Source organism: Megalops cyprinoides, chromosome 22 (assembly GCF_013368585.1).
Source record: "Megalops cyprinoides isolate fMegCyp1 chromosome 22, fMegCyp1.pri, whole genome shotgun sequence".
NCBI classification, from domain to species: domain Eukaryota; kingdom Metazoa; phylum Chordata; class Actinopteri; order Elopiformes; family Megalopidae; genus Megalops; species Megalops cyprinoides.
This window is the reverse complement of record NC_050604.1, coordinates 17519291-17542521: the sequence shown is the minus strand read 5'-3', so window position 1 is coordinate 17542521 and position 23231 is coordinate 17519291. Positions and strand designations below refer to the sequence as shown.

The 23231-nt window shown below is 39.2% G+C and overlaps 1 protein-coding gene across 1 annotated transcript in view; it reads right to left on the bottom strand.

The window, feature by feature from the left end:
* The window catches only part of tll1 (tolloid-like 1), a gene marked incomplete at its 5' end in the record, with an annotated part of 60144 nt that extends 44517 nt beyond the window's left edge, over nucleotides 1-15627 (bottom strand). The window contains one exon of the mRNA XM_036516941.1: nucleotides 15483-15627. Coding sequence (XP_036372834.1) covers nucleotides 15483-15627 — 145 coding nt within the window. The remainder of the gene's footprint in view (nucleotides 1-15482) is intronic.
* Nucleotides 15628-23231: the final 7604 nt, after the last annotated feature.

Below are 23231 nucleotides of genomic sequence, written 5' to 3'. Positions count from 1 at the left end.
GATATCCACGGTTAAAGCAGCTAATTACGTGGTCTGCGACCCGCCTGAAATATGGAGATACTTCAGTGAATGTGAGGGGGGGGCGGACAGCTGTACTCCCTGGAGACTCTCTCATGGCTGTCAGACCCGCTGGTGCTCATGTTGCGAGGCTAGTGTTTACGCTGCCACATTATGCGGAGCTCTCGTAAATAGCAACGCTTCCTCCTTGTTATGACTATTCCGTGTAATGAGAGGGGTGAGCTAAGTGTTCCTTTACGTAGTTCCAGTCCAGAGATATACAGGGGATTCTATTTAAGAGGTAGCGGACTTGTGCATAAATCTCTGGAGATTTGCCTCACGGCACTGAATTCAGCTGTAAAGATTACGACAAGAGTCTCCACATTTGGACACTGGACAAAATCTATAATGCTGATTTGCTGATAGTGTCATCTTATCAAAGCTAATACAATATGTTGATACCACAGAACAGACCATTAGAATAATAACTCTGTTGGAGAATATATGAGAATATGATTGCATGATATGGCTTAAAATTTGATTCCATGACACAATGATGTCCAGTTAGAAGACAGATGAGTCCTTTGATACAGCTCTCTACTAAAAAACCAGCGTAGGATTAAACTTTATCTTAGATATTAAAATCCGATCAAAATGGTGAAATATTCTCCAAATGTGAAAGTATCAGCTTCTGCTTTTTTTTTTAATTAGACAGAATATTTCCAGAGTGTAGGTATTCGTACACAAAAATGGCAAGGGAAATGAAATGGTATTGCCTGTGACATCTTTCACAGCTGCTGGTGATGGCTCTGTGGTTTTAATGCTTTGTTACAGGAACACTGCTCCAGAATGCCAAAAGGAAGGAAGACAATCACGGAAAAAGGAAGAAGCTCAAAACAAAAGTAAACAAAAGCTTAAAAAAAGACAGTTTTGTTAGTCAAGATAATGGAGGATATGATAGATATTATTCCACACTTTGTTTCACTGCCCTGTTACATCTCAGTTAAATCTCTTCCATTTTCTGTAAAGCAAGGTGTCCATCTATCCTTTATTTCAAATGTATCCAAACAATACACATAACGGTTTGCCTCTACCAGTTTATTCCAGGAGCTTTGTTTTACAAGACATGCAACTGTATATGCATTTGCCGAGATGTTTAACATGCCTGGGAAACATTTTTGTATAGTACGTCACTGCAGAATCCTAGGATTCCATGCAAGGTAAAGTTGTACAATGTGTAAACACTGTGTACCTTGAATATTCCACGCCCTATCCTATTTTCAGCATCTGAGTCATATTTCTCCTGAACTGTTTGACAAGCAATGCCGTATTAACGCCTTTAACTACAACCATCACTGTAATTATCATCCGGAGACAGCTAAACTAGCCCCCGGCTGTGAAACAACTTTGAACATTGCGAGCTAACATACAGCTGGGTGGAATTTAATCCTCTTATTTTGCACAAGTTAAAGCATGACCACTAATCAATCCCTTAGTTAAGGTAACATCTCAATTAAACCTTTTGAGCATAGTGCTTGAAACCACGACACCATTCTGACCTATAAGGCCAAGTGTACATTCAGCTCTATTGTCCCTATGATGATTGCTTACAGTGTTTTAAGTCATGATGTTACTTTTTTCAACCTCTGTCAATTAGAACAGTAGTTAGGTAAACATTAAACGTTTAAAACTTGTCTCATTAAACTTCAGCCAGGATGTTATAATGGATTTACTTTGAAAATATGCTTTCTGAAGCTGTGCCCATATTTAACATCAAATTTACAGTCATTTTACTAATTGCTAGCAACGAGTCAAATGACAGAATAGCTAAATGTAAACATATCATTCACTGAGGGGAAGAGCTGGCTGCAAGTCTTTCAGATTCTTTCGTTGTGAAATTAAGAAATTTTTTAACGTGTATGTGCTGTTCCGTTTGTATGAACTGAACCTCACAATCCAACAATGATGGATGCCTGTTTCTACATGAAAAAAGTTTAATGTCCGTGCTGCCGGTCAATGATTATAAAAATGATTGTCTCAAAATCTGCGCCCTCCACAAGGTTTTTAATTGCTCAGATCCTTTTGGCTATGGACAATGTGTCAGGTTATCAGAGGTGATATCCCTAACACAATATCTGGCAAAACAAGAATATGTTTCATGTGTTTAAAAAAGCCTGAAAGTGTAGAACAGGCTTGCAGCACAGTACAGTTTTATAACATGTTGCAATTGGCATGAAGTAATTGCACACTATTGGCTGTCTTTTTTTCAGGGGAATGGACCAGATACAAGCCTTGGCGTTGTGTGGACAAAACATAAAACTGCTGGAAGACAGGACTTGGATTATCATTTCATTATAAAAAATGTGTAAAAATGTGCATACATGTAAAACTCAGAACTGAGATTCAATCTACTAGGCAACAAAAGCAGTATCTAATGGGAAACAATTCCACACACACACACACACACAGTTATTGTAGTGAAAAGGCTCAGCATAGCCTGTAATGTGTTTTATCTACAGGGTGTATACTTAAGAAGACATTGGAGCCTTACGCTAGGAATGAATTAAGCTGCTCATACAAAAAAGCACAGCCCTGACAGGACAACGCATCAGGGCGTAGACATATGGCTCCCAGCTTTGCGTGGGGATTGAGTTAGATCTATAGTCTGTATTCAGTGAAGTGCCTGCCAAACGCTGGTGGATATGACCTTAATCGTGAGTCTGCCATGCACTGCAAATAGGCAAATTTATGGCCATTTCACTCAGACTCTTTTGACTACGCAAGTTTTAATTTTCCTCAGTGGATAAAGAAAGTAAAGTTCAACTGATTTATTCAATAATATCACGCTGCAAGTGGGTTTTAGGCACTAAACACCTTTTTTCTTAAAAACACATTTTGGTGTTGTGTTTATTTAATTTTAATTTCAATTTCATTGGTCATCTTTAAGTCTCTGGTGTCTCTTTAATTCTGCCTGGACCACTGTTTACTACTGGTTATTGCTTAATTATTAAAATGCATTATCAGAGGATGTGATAGAAGTGCTGAGTAATGCACTCTGGGGTCCTCAGTCATATCCAAAATAAACATTCCCTTTTGTCGCTTTTGTGCTGAGCTAGGAATTCTGAAAAATATCTAGGAAGCACCCTGTCAAGTCTCTTTGCTCCTGGAAGATCCTGTTTAATATAATCCAACTATACAGTGGCTGGACTTTTGTTTTCCATTCTCTGGGGTGAAATCCACTGTAGCCCAGAACTTTGGCACGTAACATAATATTGCCTTATCGTTACTACCATATAAAACGTGACCGGCTATAGATGTAGTCAGCTCTGAAGCTTGAATTTCAGACTTTGTACAAGGTAAAAAGAACTGTGCACTACCACTCAAAACGGAGTCAATAACAGCAAATCTTGCCTAACTGGTAAAGTAGTTAGGACCATTCACATATGTTGTTGAAGAAGGTATGTAGTCAATTTCAGCCACAGCAGGGAAAATTATACATTAGACATGTGTATTCTTGGAATTTTATTAGTAGCAAAAAAAAAGTGGAAACCTGGTTTATAAAAACTGAGTGTTTGTTCCTGACAGTAGTTTTCCCACAACACAAAACAAACACTAAAACTGTTCAGCAAGTCTCCAAATTGAATTGGTGAGTGCAGACATTAAATTACTTGCAGTCAACAAGTAGTTTCAGATTAATCCATTACTAGAAGACAGAGCTGGTCTTCATTATTGTATTTGTTGTTTGAAATTGTGCAGCAGTACTACTTTTGGCAGGCAAGTCATTAAGGGTCCTTTTCATTTTGTCACATTTTTTATAGCATTTGCAAGTGCAAGTTCATATTTTATGATAGAACCAGTACCATTGACAGATGTAAACAATGCCTTTGAAGAGGCTCAAAGAGACAATGCAAGGCTCCAGAGTGCACACACAGGTTTTCCACAGATAATTTATCAGGCCCTTTAGTACACTGAATTAAAAAAGTAACAGGATTACACAAAGGAACTTGACTGTGAAAGCAGAGTCAGTTTGTTCAAAAGACGTTCCCAAATGTAAAGTCGAATGTTCTGACATCAGGAAGTAAAATCGTGTGCGATACAGCCATCTGAAGCCTGCTCCTTCATTGTTTGTTTTGCTTTGTGTACATTTTTTTATGAAAACAGTTATTTGTAGGAAGTATGAATGAGCGAGAGTGTGTGACATTTCCAGCTAAGTGGCCGGATGCAGACGACCAGGAAGAGATAACTGAGTCAATGGTGAGTGCTTGCACAAAACCTACAGAGCTTGGCACAGCCCCTTACAGTATACACGTCGGGAAATTAGATTACAAAAGGTTGGAAATGTGCATTCTGCTCTTTAATAGAAGAGGAGATAGTATCAGATAAGCAGACGGCCAAATATTCTCATTATGTTTTTCCAAACAATAACATGAACAGGAATACCTGGCACTCTTACCATTTCCACAAGGTCATGTTTGGAAGTTTCACAACATACTTCCACATACACATGGCTAAACAGGCAATTGCAGATATCAGAGTAGCAACAGTTCTTGAGTTCTGTGAATGAGCGCTTAAATCATGGTTGGTCCAATGGTTGCCAAAATGAGTGTTGGTATCCACTGCTGGATAAAAAGTGGTTTGCAAAACGCAGGTGAAAATAACACTGAATGACTCTGAATATTCATCCATAGGATTGTACTATTAATTACTAGTACCATGAGGTACTATTATTACTATTACCAGTTATTACAGTTAGTATTACTTCAATGAAGACTTTAACTACATGATTAAGGTTCACATCACAATAGAAAAGTTACCACAGGGTTTCACCATCACCATTCACATTTTTCATCTTTTTCCAGGCCTGCATGCACAGCCATTTATACCTACTGCAGTACATCAAGCATAGCACACACTTATACTTACATTTATGCTACTTTATACTTGCATGGGTAATGGGGTTACAGTGCAGGAGTTACCATATATTTTGCATACATGTACAAATTAGGATGTGTACTAGTGGAACTACCACATGAGTGAGCTATCTGGCAGGCATGTAGCAAAAGACCCAAGATCCTACACACATGACCTTAAAACCCATAAACAAAATATTCATCACTACCCTTGCATGTAATCTCTAGCAATTAGGTCCCATACACTACATATGAAGCTAAACATTTTTAAAATCTGATGTACCCACTGTAACTGTAACCAACCCTGCTGCCTCTACATTCCAAGAAACCACCTCCAAACGGCAATGCAGGTTAACATAAGGAGTGCTGGGGCAAAAAGAGCCTCAGAGAAGCTGTCATGGCAAGTGAGGGAAAAAACTGAAGGGGAATCATGGGAATGTACATACAACACTAACATGCCTGTATCAATGACCATTTTAACCATCAAAGTGGGGACTTACTGACAACTAGGGGTTGGTGGGATGCCTTGGAGAGTGTTTCTGTATCACAGGAGCCATTTTATCACAGGTAAATCAGAGGCCAAATGTGCATCTGACTTTTTCCACACGGACTCGTGTTTATAGAAAGAGCAATATTTACCTTTGCTGGAGAGCACCACCTCTCCATCTTTTTTCTTTGAATTCTGCAACCTACAGCTGAGTTATTTTTATTTTTAAGTGCTTCCTGAACTAAATGGCTCAACTGTGTTCAAGGTCTGCATGCTCTGTTACCTGTTGTATACAGATGTTTAAAATTAGTCGTCCATGTGTAACCAACTAAAGAGCCCCCTGTGTACATACAAGGCACCATATATACTTGATAAGGCCAACCTCTGGAAATCAAACAAAGTGACTACACTAAGGCAAGCTGTGTAAATGTGCTAACTGTAAATGCATACAGGATCTCATGAATTCATCATTTAACATGAAAACCTAAACCAGGCTTGTGGCCGTATGTACTAGCTTTCCTTAAAAGCGCAGGGAAAAATTTACTGAACTTTTCTTCTAAAGTGGCTGTTTAATTGCACAGTAATGTAATGTGACTGTCAACATTTTGGTCTTTGAGAACTTGAGAAAGGAGTTTAAAGACACTGTACAATTGACAGAAATGGCATGCATATCTAGCTGTAACCCTGCCTGAATTTCCTACCTTGGTTTTCCACCATTAGAAGACTAAATGCAAAAGCATACTGTAAAATCAAATGGAACGGGTGTCCACACAAGCGAGGACTGAATTTCAGTAACTCTTTGAAAACCAGGTGTTTATTAATTATGCATGCCCCAGGCACATATTCCTAAAACCAGAGGAATACACCACGTGGTGCTGATCATGATCATGATATTCACCTGAAAGTTTTTAAGTAGAGGAATTGCTTTTATGAAACCCTCTGCCTCATAAACTGTAGTGCAGGCTGGATTTTCTCTCTTTTCTCTTCCCTGGGAATTACTACAGTAATAAGTGTGCTGATGTGTTTTGCAACTTCCACTCTCTTCTGATTTCTCCAGACCCCACACGAGTTCAAGGCTCCTGGAGTTTGTCTGTGGCAATTTATTTATGATTGCTTCATTTGACACATTTTTTGTTTCCATATCAGAATCATGTATTGCTTTCTTTTTTGTGGTGGCTCTATGGATTGGTCTGTAGGGCTTTGAATAGATTCTTACTTTGGTAGATGAGACAGGGCTAGGAAGAACAAAGAAAATCTGTCACACCAAAAGCAAATATGTTACCGGACAGTCACTAGCGCTGAAAATTAGATGCCCCAACGAGAGAGACCAGGACTGAAACCAAACAAGTTTAGGCCAAAACAACCACAAACTGTAGTAACCTCCTGACTGCAGCTGCATGTTTTATTCATTGGTGGGGTGTTGCCTTTCCTTGAGGGCTGTACTCTGTGGTAGCTGTGGTGGATGGTGTATGGTGGAGGGCGTTCCCCATTAAAGTGTACAATTTCATCAAGCAGCCAAAATGAGTCATTTTATTATTCCATGGGAATTCACTTTTGGGGAGGGGGGGGATAATTTCATTGCTGTCTGTGATAGTGGAAACATTAGTACACTTATGATACTGTCAGACTTAGTCAATTCATTCACATAAATGTATCAAAGCTTTTTGGGGTTTTTTTTGTCTGTTTGTTTGTTTGTTTTCTGTTGACAAAAATTTCAGAAGTCTTGCCTGAAATTCTGGGTGTTCCTGACTGCCCCGAGTTCCATTAACAAAGGCAGACCCATCCACGGAAACGACTTTTATATGATGCCTTCAGAACATGGAGGAGTCATAAAATGTCAAAGAAAAAAGCGACAAGTCTAAACACACAAAAGTGACACCAGTCAGTTCAGATTGCTCAGATACTCGGTTTTTGTCAACATCAAAGCTCCGGTCTAATTTGCATAGAGACCACAGAGACTTCAGGGCAATCTGCCAAGTGGTAAGGGGGGGAGGCTCCTAATCCCTCAGGCCTTCATTAAGCCCTTCGAGAGAACAATAGGGCACCCAATTTGCTTGTGTCTCTGAAGGCAACGAGGTCAGGAAAGCCTGGCAATACTCCCGACCTTTAAAAAAAAATAGCCCTTGCTCCACATGAGGCTAATCTCAATCATGTTTATTTGACCAACATTACAAACAGATTTAAATGGCCTTTTAATGTGTTTGCCCACTGAATATGCTTAAAAATTAATTAGCAAGTTCATTAGGAGTTAAATACATTAGGAAGCAACTAAGAAAAGAGGTAAAACACACAAAAAGGTGTCAAAGGTTTGATGGGAGGGTTCTTTATTTCTATAATCCCAGAGACCTCCTACTGTGACCAATCTCACAACATCAAGATATTCAGTTGAATTTGGTTTGATTCTAAATTTACAGTACAGGAGAGTTTAAATTAATAAATTGTGTCTAGTAGGCCTCAATTATACAAATATGCATAGTGGTCTCGCAGTATATGTGTTGAGCCGATTTAAGTCCAGACAGGCCAGCTTCTCACTAGTAACTGAAGAAAGATGTTTTTAATCATTTCAGGTCAAAGGTCAGATACTCCCTTTTCAACTCACCGTAAATTCTAACACAAAGGTTTAAGTTTTATACCCCGAGGTTAACATTTTACAGCCCTGACAAGTAAATACACCCCTTTACTCACAGGATTTACATGTTTTCAGGGAGTATGATCACAACGCTAGAAGACTAGGGGGCAAACTACACCAGGAATGTCCAACTGGTAGTCTAAAGTAGGATTTCATTATAAATATAACATTCAAGTATAAAATTCATCCCTTTGAGGAGCTGTTAGGGACATACAGTAAGTATACAGGGCTATTGAGTTGTCTGATCCCCACAGGTCCATCTAGTGCTTTACTGAAATGGATGAACATGTTTCTTTTTTGAAAAGATACATCCCTTTATTAATATCCTTAGCCCAACCCACCTTCTCCTCACTGGTCACGTAATGTGACTTCCCCTCACTCCTCTTTCCTGTTTAAGTGTGGGCCAGCAGTGAAGCTACTGTTAGGTGGAAGAAATTGATTATAAAAATGCTGCAGCACCCTCATCTTTTGACTAAAGTCACACAAAGCACACAATCTGGAGATTACCTTCAGAGAGAGAGCACACGCATTCTCAATGAATCTCATTATCACTCGACTAAATGAGCATCACTCATGCACCGCTCATTCATCGGTTCATTCACCGCTGCATGGGTGCATGTATTACCTTTCAACCTCAGCAATGTGAGAATAAAATGCAATTAAAGTCCTGTATAGAAAATGAGCCAGTTTGGTTACCAAAACTTGAAATTTATGCTTAAATGCAAGATCACCTTAACTGCATGACCCATGAGTCCACATAAAGTGTGGCTCAGGAGAGCATAGGTGTTGAACATATTATTACATTATACTGACCCATAAAAGATAACATGTTTTCACACCAACTTTTAGCACCTACGTGTCAAAATAAAAGTGCCAGTATTTATGTGAGTTAAAATACCTGTATATGCACACCTTATTTTCAATGTGCAGCAATCGAAAACATACCCCTGCAAGGATAGCAAATACATTTTTTTTTCAAAACTGCAGTTGTGTGCTTAGCTGACATTTTAGCACCATAGCAACCATTCCTTTCATCTCCGAAAGGTTACATGCAGTCAAATTATACCGGGTGAATTCAGTCAAAACCCCCATTCACAGAAGTCATGTGCTGGGTTATAACAGGACCAGATTCTATCAAAGCAGCTAAAAATATTAAAAAATGTAGGCAAAATATTATGAAATGCTCATTTTCACTCTTACATATTGCCAACATGCTCATATATTACACAGTACACACCTTTAATCTGTAAAATAACAATAAACATCTGAGACAATATCTCATCTTACAAATGAACATAAAAGGAACATAAAACAGGGAAAGAATAAGACACGATGTCTGGTCTTCGTAGCTCTGACAGTCAACTGCATTAAATTGACAAACTGAACAGGAGTTAAGTTGACATCTATATTGCTCATGATTCAGCAACAACTTGAGGTGTAATTTAACCAAAATTGTCATTTGATCTTGCCCATTAAATTTAGTTCATAGTGATAATTCTCTTTATTTATTTTAGTAAGGACTGACATGAGCAATCCAAATTGGATGTGATTGTTTCGTAACAAAGTGTATGTTATCTACCTGTCCAATTAGGTTGTTACTCATTCTTTAAACATGTTTCCTGAGCAATAAACCATATAAATGCAGACTTCAATGTGACATTTTCATGGAGAGAAATGGATTATCCATGACCCCAGTTCCTTCCTATAACTACTGAGCTGTGAGGTCAAGGACAAAATGTACAATTTTAGATCTTAAGTGGAGTTGGCCTTTAAAAATACATGTTACTGTATGGAAGCTTGATCTTGAGGGCCTACTACTGCATAGAGATAGTGGTTATGTCATATCTGCAGTTTGCGTGTGTGTGTGTGTGTGTGTGTGTGTGCATGCGTGCACAGAATTTATTGTACTTGTAAGTAATGCTGCTGTTGACATCACAGGAATGTGTTGTGTGACCAAATGTTCTGGACCAGAGTGTTGATCATATGTAACACGTGACACAAGTGCTCCTCTATGGAGAGCCATGAAAGATATACATAGGCCTGTGAGGGGATCAACCTCCTTCTAATGAAATGAATAATAATGAGATTCGGCTCAATGTCCATAAATCAATAGCATCTATTACTCTGAGCCTAGGCCTCATGTATTGGATATCATTTGAAATTCAGATTAGCTCACTTCTTGGAGGGTATACAAGTCAGCTTGCTGACACAGCCTTGAGGAAATATTTAGGTCTTGTTAAGTTAGGACCCCTGCACGTTGAAAAGGGCCCCGATCGATTTGTCAATTATGTGCCCATTTAGAAAGGCAAGCAGTTCACAATTTCACTAAATGTCTAAAAATCAGAGGGTGCTCCTGGCACTCTGCATGGGCCTCTGGTCTGAACACTGTCTGAGGAAAAAGAGGTATGAAATGCAGGTTAATGAACGATCAGAGCCTTTCTACTGCCGCTAAATGAGATTCCTCTAATCAGAATGTACATCTTGTCTGATGAGAATATGAATACATGACATATGGAATTTAAAGTCAAAGCAGGGTAATTCTGGTGTCACGTTTACTGATGGGCATAAAATATATACATAACCCTGGCTTGGAGTTTCAAGTTCTTCTAAACACTTAAAACTAAGTGAAACTGAAGGATAGTGAGTTAAGATACCACATGTTCCAGCTTTCATAGGGTATGGTACAGTTTATGGATTCATACACTGCATGAGGGCCTTCGATAAAAATACAAATCGATGTTATGAAAACGCATGTGACACTGTGTTGTGCAATGAGATGTAGGCGTAGAGCACTGAAGACTGATGCAATCTTTGATGAAAGACACATTAAGTGATCTGGGATGTTTCAGCCCAGTCCCGAATGAACCGTTATCTGAAAAGCTGAACCAGCGCGTGACTGGATGATGCGTTCGGCACCTCTCCCCATGTTTTCCAAAGCACGGGACATCTCTTTACAAAAAGAATCCGCCCATGGATGGAGTCTGTTATCCCATTACACCCTCACAGTTGCTGCTGATCTTAGGGTACAAAGCCTCATCTCTTCATCTGTTCAATGCGTTTGCTGTAATTGTCCACTGTGCACATGCTCAGAGCTGAATTACAGATGAAGGAATGGTTAACACAGGTGGTCACCACACCGGGAAAGTAATATTGTATTGTGTACCACTTTTACAGTGTACCAGGCAAGTAGGGTTGTTCTCTAAAAAGCTTACAATGGAGTGACATACAATGGAGTCAGCCATATTCACTATGTAGTGCATACGTGCATGTTTCCTGGAATATGTCCAAGAGCGTATATAAAAGAACTCCAGGGAAAGTGTTTAGTTCGACCTGACTTGGTATATCAGTCCAACCACTTTCTCTAATCTCATAGAACATCTCCAGGTACCTTTTCTCTGCATTCCAGATAAAATAGAGATCCTTGAATAATGAGCATGGCTACATTACACCAGTATGAGGTGCTCAAACTTAAGGAAACACTGCCACACTCCAGACAGCCGTGATTGATAAGAAACTATTTACTATTAATTAATGGTACAGTATGATCTTAATGTGACACAAAATCAAGGTTTTTTTTGCATCTGTTCTGGGTATATCTACATTCTTTCTCATGTGCCGTTCTCTGGTTGAATGAAAGTATAACTTCAAGGTTTGCTTCAACACAAAACCACAGAAAACCCCCCAGCTTTAGCACTCAGAAAAGCGGGCTGATACCTTTTCACCTCTAGGTCATTTTTGCCAATTTAACACTAAATGTGTATAATCAAAGAGCCTTTGAGGCAATGCCAGATATACACATAGCTCCTTTTTCTCCTTGATAACTGTGCATTCTCTAGAAGACACTAATTGAGATGTGTGTGTGTATTATATGTCCTGAAATAAATCACTGGTGTTTTGTCACTGTAATTTCAGTGTTAACAGCTGTCTTGGCCTCAACAGAGAACACACAATGTAAGACCAGTAAACAATGAACATGTCAACAGACACTTTTGGGTTTAAACATATTAGCTGCACTACAGCAAATCAAACAATACAGATTAAGGTCACCTGAAAACCTCTTTTTGAAACCCACAGTCACACAATACATGCAGGCTGACTAATGCCAGTGTATTTAACACTGGGGTATCAACTTGAAGGTCAGACATTCCAATATATCAAACTTATTTTCTAACATCACTAACTGTTATTGTTTTAGCTATAAAGCCACTTGTCAATGAGAAAAAGATGCTAATACTCCCACACTAAAAATTATTTTTATTCATGATGTGTTCAGCTTTTCTCCATTCCTCCTTTCTCTTTACACATCATAGTTTTGTATGTTTAATGTTTAGGTACATAGTAAGCACAAATATGTGTACACATTTCATACAAATTTATTATGACATATCTGAATATAGATGTTCAATACATATAACCCTCCACACTAGCACCATGGGGTCAGCAGAATATTCCAGGTACAGTGGCCCTGCTCTATGTTACAGCTATAAACCTAAATGACAGCAGAGAAGAAAAGCCAGGTGTGGTGATATGAAATTGAGGAGACTATTTTTGAAACGGTATAATTAAGTCGACAGAAAATGACAGCGCTCATTGGCAGCACTCTGCCAAATGACCGGTTGGGATGTGTACAGGGGCCAGTGGAGTAGTGACAACGTGGCTTTAGCCTCGCCAGACTGAGGAGGCGGCTTGGGAGCTGTGAGCATTGCAAAAACTGCATGCTTTCAAAACCGAGAATGTCCTGCAAGAGATCATCTCTGCCAACGAATCCCTCAAAACTATGGACTGGCCTTCAAGGAAAAAATATTTCAGTAACACCATTTGACTAAATGCCTTGTAATCCAGTCACCACTTGAACTTTTTTTATGAGTCATCACCATAGTGCTCTTGGAATTTGTCTTGGAATTTGGCCATGATGTTGTAGGTTTGGTTCCAAGGTGGAATACTAATGTTGTACCCTTGAGCAAGGCACCCGGATTGTCTCAGAAAGTATCTTGCTTCGTAAATGGATACTATGCAAGTCACCCTGGAGAAGAGCATCCGCTAAGCAAATAAATAATGTAATGTTATATTTAATCTCAAAGACTGACAGATACGACACTGTGTAAAGCTGCAAATGCATCATTCAACCTAATTTACCATCTGGGGTGAGATTTAAATTAACAGAATAATTCATGGCCCCGTGGGCACTGATCAATATACTTCTGTGAACGGGATCTTCCTAATATATGAAATGAGTTTTGGAGGGTCTGTTTCATTTCATATTCGCTAAATACCCCTTTCACATGCCAAACTTGCTTCCTCTTTTTCACTTCACATTTGCTCATATTTAATGAGAGCAAAGGAGAGAAAATACATATGGCAAGGCCATCTGTCCTGTCTGCCACATTAAGGCATTGAGAGAACACTGAGCAATCTTATCAAGACATAGCTTGAAGATTTTTGACTGTGGAGAAATGTTTCACAATACAAGAGTCTGCTGAACACTACTGTTATCTGTGTCAAAACTACCCATCATGGGTTCTCTCGAAGAGCTCCAACATGATCTGATAATTGTAGAGGTAATTCAGAAACATAAAGCAGTGGAGCCATAGTTTAAAAGCATGGGAATGATTTAAGATCTCTTCTCCACAATACTTAATTTTAAAGGACAGAGTAACCTTTCTCTGGCGTTTACTGTACAGCACAATTAATATTTTACAAGCTCCACTGTGGTTAAACCCTGCAAATTTCTGAGGTCAAGAATCTCGAATTCCAAAGCAGGTCCCGGCATGTAACTGGTGCAATATATTACACATTAAATAACTTTTAATATGACAGAAAGGAAGCAATTGATCTAGAACTACGTAACCAAGTGTCCTAACTGTCTCCGAACAATTGATAAGGATCAAATTTAAAGCACAATCGTGCTGTGGATTTTAAAACTACAAACCCTGCCAGAATTACAATAATACTGTATCCATCAATGTGATTTACATTGATGACAAAAAATGGACAATATAAATGCATTTGCTCAGACACCCAGTCATGTTCCCACTTGACTTATTATGTTGAACGTAGTTTTAAAAATTTGCTTGGTTGTAAACTGCCAAACAAAACTGTAAACTGATGCACTGATGCTTCTACACAGTGGACACCACATTTGCACAAAATTACCTAAAAACAAACACAAATACATGACACAGTACAAGTCTCCATCACTGTGTCAGCCGACAGAAGCAGTGACATTCGAGGATTTCTCCATGTCAGGTTTTGATTTGGTTTTTTAACAATAAACAAGACTAGGTCCCAGATTAATCAGCAATGTGTGAAGGAGACAGAGGATGCACTAGTGACCCTTCCACCAGGCAGCCAACACAACAGTGCCGTTGCTGGAGTAATAACTGGAGCCCAGCCAGACAGTGCTTCTACCAACCAGCCATGCTCCGCTGTCTGATAACGCCTTCGGAGAACACACAAAAGCACTTGCAAATCAAGTTCACTGATAGACCATGGATATAATTATTATTTGGCAGAGGACTTTTATGAGCAGCTTGTTGGTGAAACTGCCTCTCTAGGTCACGGAACAGGCCGGTTACGAAAACAAGTTCATCTTACAAAGGTGTGAGCAGTGAATAAAATAACACCATTAGTGGCCACAAAAAATAAATAAATAAATAACGCATGGAAGGTTTTCTTTCACGCACTTGATGTACGTTTCAACAGTATCGCTGGATGTACAGCTATAATCCCATCGTTAGTGCTTCATAGAAATGTATGTATTCACGTTTAATCATGATATGAGTAGGCAGCTCACTATGCTAACGGGAGATAAAAATAGTTATACAGTGTACAAGAGATATCTACACGACTGGAAAGAGCACTAAAACTACTCATTTATTTAGTATTTTTAAAGTTATTTCTGTGAGTATCGATGGGCGGGAGGCATGCGTCAGTTAAAACTGCGTACAGCAGAATACTGACGTATGACAGCAAACTGCACGTGGGCCATCGCGTTCATTCCTAACGGGAGGACCCGCAGCTACATCGACGTAGATTCGGGTACAGTGGAGGAAATGGTCTGCAAATCGTACAAGGTACGTGTGTTCACACTAGGGATATTGTCATACTCATTAAACGTCATGTGTCAAACGACGGATGAAGGACCTTCCAGGACGCTGTTCGCTCAGTCCAGTCGATTACCAAATCCATTCCGGGTGGATGAAATTCTCCTGCTTCACGTTCACGAGGAAGCGACAGTGGAACCAGGCGATACTCAGAATAATCAGGGTAGTAAAGACTAGCAAGTTATTTCGCGATCAAATAGCACTTTCTGTGCAAAGAAAATATACTCCCCACCAAATGAATGTAAAACAAACTGATATATGTGTGCGTGCGTGTGTGATTTTACTACTAAATACACAGTTGAGGACAATTTTATCCCAACGCAGCAATCGACAAAAGTTAAATTGAAAGTACTTACCAGCTTTACACGGATCTTTGTAGTCAATTGATTCCGCTCTGTCCTCTTCATAATAATCATAATTGTCTTCATAATCTAAGCAATTGTGCACTGTCACTTTTCCACATATAGTCAATCCAGCAAGTAAAACTGTGATCCAATGCATTTTAGATTTCAATGGCAAATGGATGCAGACCAGCCAAAGTTAGAAATGAATGAAAAAGTACCTCTGCCACTTTGAGGAAATGCGTTTTCCTCGGAAAAGTCTTGGTATCGGTTAATGGAATTTAGAGGGTCATCGTGAAGCCTCTCTTGCTCGGAGCGTAGATCACTTCGCCGATGACAGCGTTTGTAAGTTTTCTATCGTTGCAGCAACCCGTTCTGTCTCAGCATTTGCGCTTCCCTAGGACTTCTGAATCCGGTGAATTGTTTTCTTCACGAGACGAAATCCCCGGGTGTAAGCCCTGTTGGGAAAATAAAAGGTCCAGTGCAGCATTAGAAAAACGGGTCTCTGGAAGTACAACAGGACGTAAATGTTTTAAACAACACGCTCTGAGGGCTCCGAGCCTCTGATGACAGGCAGCACGGCAGGGCAGACCGCCAGCTCTACCACTTTTTGCTAACTTACTAAAATCCTATAGGCACCCCGTCACCGTCAGCATCCTGCTTACTTATTCATACAATCAGGGTCAGGATCCGGACCGCCTCTGATCTAGTCTCCAGATAATACAATCTAACTTCACACAAGTCGTGAGAAACAGTGACGGATCCACAAAGACAGGGCAACCTCCGTTACAAGGAGAAACTACTTATGATCCCAGACGAGTGTGTTCTTTTCAGCTCTGTCATTATGGTCGGGCTGTCATAAGAACGTAACAAAAATAAGCAGGCTACAATTTGGCAGCTCGTTAGGAAGCAGTTCCAAAACAATGGGCTGTGTCCTTTATTCAGTTGTTACAATCTATAATTCTAGTCAATTGTCCGCAAGAAATAAAACGAAGAAGCCGGTAGCTGTAAAAGAAGCCTACCACAATTTAAAATTAAAACCCCCGACTACTGTTGGTGAAATAAATGCAGGATGTTGAATGTATAAAATTAGCTTCCATGTAGGTGAGAGTTTGGTAATAAACACTCCTTTAAACCAATCTCTGTTTTCAGCTTAAATTTTAAAGGGGGTGGGGGTTGGACAGTACAGCGGTGTTACATTTAACAGACGCGTTTTATTGTTTCTGAACTGGGGCTCCCCCCACCCCTCACCACAACGGCCACACGCGCACACACACTAATACGCGCACACGCACGCGCGCACCGACGCACACAGACACACACAGACACCAGTGTGATCATTTTTAAGACATTCAATACTGCGGGTGCTTGTGCTTGCATTACTGGATAAAATTGCTGCACCTTTGAATTACCTGGATGCACAGTGGGAGGGATTGACAATGAATAGGCGATTACAGTGTTAATTATATCTGTACTATCACAATTCGTAAGTCACGAGTTCAGGTAATGAGTATGGTAAGATCCTTGACTCTACTAAACACACAGAAGAGCGGCACTGTTTTTGACAGTTGTCAAATTAAGTAGCCAAGTCTACAGTGGACGATTTTCAAAATGCAGGCTGTTAAAAGTAGTTTAGTTAATAAACAGTAATTAGTAATTGACGACTGTGTTGTTTACGTTTACTTTAACAGTTGTATAATTTTGTTCATACTTGTATTATTTGTATCATTAATGTCAATGCTTTTACATCTGGCAGGTGTACCATAGCCTAAAATCGATGTTTCGTTCATTAGCAGTCCTTTAATTCTGTCGACTCTATTGACAACCTGCTACTTCGTAGGGGGCCAGGCTGCTTTGCGAAAATAGCTGATCTGCTCTTTGGTTCGACTCAAAACCCGTTGTTCATATATTTAAAGTCGTAAACATCTGAAACACATATATAGGGCTCCAACTGTTTGTTGTTTAGGTAAATTCTAGATACCACTGGAAGCCATATGGCTGAATTTCCTCTCATAAAATGAAGCCATTATGCCGAACCGAATGTCATATTAGTTAATATTGCTCGACTAACAGCTGACTTTAGTGCCGAAGAATCCCTGGGGAACCATCAATTGCTGAAAACTTAACAGCTGAAACGACTAAGCATCTACAAAACATACGTTAAGCAGATGGCAATATGTCAAACACACAAGTCAATGCACATAGCCTACCTTCCCATGAACCTAAGGCTTTAGTGTTTTTATAGCTTCACAGCAAATTATCTTGAACTTTAGCGGCTGTATTTCTCGCAAGTCTTTGTAACTACTTCGCAATGATAATAGAACATTTGCGAGCAGTTGCTGACTGTTATATCTCATTCCAAAGGTGCCCATTTCCCCTGTGAGATTAGACCGTCTCTTCGACAGAGATTAATTCTCAGCAAGGTACGTGCTTACGTCACTCCATCAATCCATCGGGCTGTCCTAACTCTATCACCATTTAACCTACAGAGTAAATCCCTTACAAACAGACCAGACAGCGAATTCAGATAGACGAACTTTATGCGCTGAATAGTCCGTATACGTGGGCTCTTCCCTCAATGTATGTAGATAAATCGACGATGAAATAACAATGTAGCAGTCGTTGCAGAGACAGCAGAGATTGCTGTGAGTCTTATACTACCAACAACTTAACTTTTAACATTCGACCCACCAAGCATTTACGATATACCGAAAACATAATAATAATAATAATAATACCGAGCTCTAGCGAATGTGCTATAATAATTTGTGAGGCTAACACGCTGCAGAGTGGTTCGGGCAAGGGTTATCTCCGTGAATGTAGGGGGGTGGAACCAAGGAAGGGCTGCTCCGAGACCTGGAAGGACAGTGCTGTGTTGCACTCTCACTCCTCTCCAAGCATCAAGGAACGCGTTGATTCAGAGTGTATAGATTGCCATGGCTATTAAAATAAATAAAATAAACAAAAATAAATTTAAAACATGGCATCTACAGTATAGGAAATATGTTTTAGGTCATCTGTTAACATGTAAGATTTCATTTGTTTTAGGCGTACTCCTAATGAGTTAATCTTTAAAGAAATACTAAGTACACAAATTGTTTTAGACAATTATTTTAAATGAGTGCAAAATTATAAGTCATATTCAGTCTATAATTGCATAATCAGAAGGCATAATCCACTTTTTCATATAACGCCATGTGCTTTTGTAATTGTTTTGGAGCATGTTGCTTTTATCGTCGCATCCGTCTATGATTGGTCCAGTCATGTCACATGGGGAGTGTCCACCAGTTACTGATGAGTGTGCGTTCTCTGTGAAGAGAAGAGCAACCCATACATTGCAAGGCTGAGCACTGGGCATTGGCCAAGTACATTTAAGGAAAATACAAAATTACAAGAAAAAAAAATACGCAGAAAGAACAACTCATATACAACGATGTAATGCTATATTTTATGTACTTCATATTTATAACAGTTCAATTTCGATTAAGAACACTGCATTATGCTTTCTTTTTCGTTTGGAATCATGCACTCTGTGGTTTCCTAGAAATAATAAAAAATGTTTTGTGGACTACCTCAGCTGCCCAGTGGTTTATTTGACAAACTCATTTGCCACCTAGTTGTTAAGCACCCACAATGCACAGGGGGTGGGGGTGGGGGGAGTGGTGAAGGGAAGGTTGATCTTACATGTTCATACCCTAAAATGCCTTTACAACACTTGATTACTTTGGTCAAACCAATAAAGGTAGCTTGTACCCCTGTAGAGATGAACAGTAATATTACAATATCAATGAGTCCTGCATATTGCTCCCACCTACTGGCTGGAAGGCAGAATGCAATGCCAATGTCAAGCATTGCACAATATAAAGTGAGTTGATTTATGAACACCATTTCAACAAATCTTAATTTTATACACATTGCCCTTAATTATAATGTGATAACCACCCCCAACTTTATCATGTCCAAAAAAAATCACAGCCATTTCTATGACAGTCTTTGGAAAAAGCAAGAACATATTGTAAGTCACAGAATCCAATGAAAACAGACCAAAGGAAAGTGCTGAAAGCTACAGATCTGATCTGTGCGACTCCACATTTGGCACGGTGTCAGAGCAGTGCTTCTCCGGCTTATGACGTAAAATGGCTGAGACCTCCGGGTTGCATTGCTTCAAACACCATCCAAGTGGATATATTTCACATACTCTGCAAAGCAGCCATGATTTAAGAGTTCATTTAAATTTTACTTATAGTTACCTTTCATGGTCAGTCTGGAGACAACTCGGAAAACAAGTGCTGTAAATGGAAAAGAATGCTCTGCCTATTTAGAAAATGCAAGGTTTTAAATTGAATTACTGCTATGTAAATGATCACACTGCAGTGTGCTCCAGACCAATATTGAGATTAATGTCTGTTGTTAAAATTGGGTGGCTATTTAAAGTAAAGGTGAACGGTGCACTTTTGGAACTTTTAAAGTACATTGCCTGCATGTTTTCTGAATGCAGAGACAGCAGCTAAATGTTTCTACATTCACCCCTCAGACAGTTCATTTTTAATGAAATGATGACTTCTGTGAACTCATATCAAGTTAAAAATAATGTTGAACCTATACAAGGACAAAACGTCATGAAATATAGGAATATTATAACAACAAAAATAGCCCACTTGGTTTGTGTTGGTCTTTGCCTATCTATAAAGCAGTTTTTCATGATCACTTTGTCATTTCTTGAAACTATATGCTTTGTCCTCAAAACTGTTAACACAAACATTGAAACAGAGTTTTGCTTTGCAAGATGGTAAAAATCACCTGCGAAATGCAGTAATGCTTTCAGATCCGAATTACATGTCTCAAAGAAATATACTTGCATCAAAATGATGTCTTTGTCATAATGTGAACAGTTCAGATAATCAACAGTGTTATAAATGCATATGAAATGTGAAATAAAAAAGGTGTTCTCCTTCTTCCTGTCACGCTTTAGCATTCTCTCTCAAACCTGTTCCATTACTTTACTCACCTGCTCACCTATGTCCTCCATTTGTTATGACAAAGGTCTTATGATAAATGACTGTTAATCAAGCAATCTGCATTTGCACAATTGCTTAATTTAAACCAGTTGATAGCAATGCTTTAAACATGAAAATGTGAGAAGACTCTCACCTGAAATTTGTGTATGTGCTTTTGGTATTGCAATCTGAAAACAATGAAAAGATTTTTTTTTTCTCCCTCTCTCCAGCTGAACTGTAATGCAACTCCTGCCATGGTGTCCTTCGCATTTGATCACAGCATGTGCTCCGTTGGAGTCTTTAGCGGCATGTGATTAATGGGAAGAGGGAAGATTCGAACTGTGACAGCAAGAAGTTCAGCCAAATCAAACAGACCCAAGCACGACTGGCCTCTATAACCCATCCTGAGTGGCTGAGGGAAGGACGAGCTTGAAGATTGAGACGTAAGAAATGGAACATCAGAACTTCAGTGCCCTGATTTAGGGTCACAGATTGGATACAATTCATGAGAAGTGAGGTACTCCAAAAATCTGGTGGTAAACCTTATGTAACAACCAAACAACTTGGTCATGTGATCAGAGCTGAATGCATTGTTTCCCTCTTGGTATTAAGTTACATAAATCAGTGGAAAATAGATTTTGAGAGAGCAAACTCTTTCTTAAGTATGCACTTAGATGAAAGCAAACCGAGTAAATGAGAGAACAGGCTGAATCCAAGGCTTCAATTAGAACAAAACTTTGAACGATTTGTGTAGAAACAGTGTTTAGTTTGGAATAGAGCCTGCTGAGATCCGAGACTTTGATAAGCTGCTATCGAGAAAAGGCTAATTCAGGCACACACTGAAAAGGCCAACAGCCAACAAATACATAAAACAAATGTGACACTTTAATAAAGAGACAGATGTAGAGATAACTGAATGGGTAATATTTAATTCAAATCAGAATAATATACGATATTGTGAGTTCTCTTTATGAATGTGATGGATGTATAAATGGGTGACAGAGATACATGCAGGCCACACCCTAGAGATGAAATACTCTGCCACTCTTTTGCAGGACTGCTCAGGGTAAATGTCAGTGAACAGGGGTCAGGGGAAACTTCTTGTGTTATGTCTCATGGTGTGAAAAGCAAACACAATAACCACACCATCCTAAGCATTTTTTCTGGGAGAGAGCAGAGACAGCCAACCTCCAACAGAGTCCAATATTGTGCAGTTATTACTTCAGTTAATGTTACCTGCAAATGTTTGAATGTTTTAATATTAAGAAACCATCTTGTGCCATAAAAGCCTCCACATTGAAATGTTTGAATGTTTTTTCTTAATTTGTGCTGTTATACACATCCACTGGATTCATCAATCAAGCTCTTAAAAATGGTTAAACACACAAATTAAAAAATGGCACACATACACAATGTAATCTTGAAGGAGAGAAAAGGGAATGTATCTTGGAGAAGAGAAAAAGGAAAGCTCCAAAGAGAAATGAAAAAGAAATCTCTGAGGGGTTAGGGGGTAGACCTTATAGGAGGTGATTTATGATTGCAATATCATACAGATGAGAGGCAGGCATTTGAATTTTCCTGCTTCCCTACATAATATCCCTGTAGCTCTTTCCAATACACTGAGGATGGTTCCTTTCACATAGCCTGCTTTTTGAGTGGTGAAACATCTGGAAAAAATGTTTCCCTCAGTATCAGTCAAGTTCACTAAGTTTTCAGACAGGTGCAGTATTCCAGTGTCTTAATTATTTCAAAATAAAGACCTTAATTCCATACCATGCTCACTCACAACAGGATGAAATATACATAAGGAGAAGAATGAGTCATTACAATCTGTTAGCTTATGTCTAAAAGAAGCATGCTGTTATCTGCATTACAACCAGGCTATTGAAGTCCATTATTATGCTTTTCAGAGTGTTGTTTATTTCATGTGTGTTATTAGGCTTAAGCAGGATAGTTTGTGGCTTGCTGTGTGGGTGTTCAGTGACGCATGCTAAGTCATCTCATGCTGCACGTAAAGTTTAAGAATTAAATGTTTCTGCAGTGAGGAGGATGGTTTGCCAAAGAGCTCATCAGTGCCCACTGCTCTGTTTAACCTTGAAGCAGTTTTATCGATGCCGGTGGGTTTTTATTGTAGATTCCAAGACTTTAAAATTCTGATCAATACCAAATGCCTGGAGACCCCATAGGTGTCTTGGTGAAAGATGTGTAGTTGTTCCAGTTCAGTGTCAATATTTCCAACTGATGTCATGAACTAAAGCTTGAATAGCAGTAATATACTGTTACATACATCCTGTAAGTTATTTAAAAATAAGGCGTCTGTTCAATTTAACTCCAACACACTTTGTCCTAACATCTATGGTTTAAGAGCAGTATGCTTAAACTGTGTTCGAAGTGAAGGACAGAGTGGCTTGCATATAGAGTACATAGATGGCAAAGTGTGGGAACTTTGATATTAGCCATTTGCTTTTTTACATTATGGCAGGAAAAAAATAATTTATAGATAAGCACTGGAACTAAATGAAACTTAATTAATGGAACATGTTAGTTTGAACCTGCAAATCACAGATTATTGTTGAGGAAAATATGAAAGGAGAAGACAACAGCAGTGTCCTGCAGCAGCTGGGACCTATTTATATTCTAAAGCCCTATGTGAGACTGGAGGCACGGTGTGTGTGTTAGTATCTACAAAAATAATCACTTCTAATAAAAAATCCCTTTAGGGGACAGGCTGAGTCACACAGGCGCTCTGCAAAGGTTGAATTCTGCT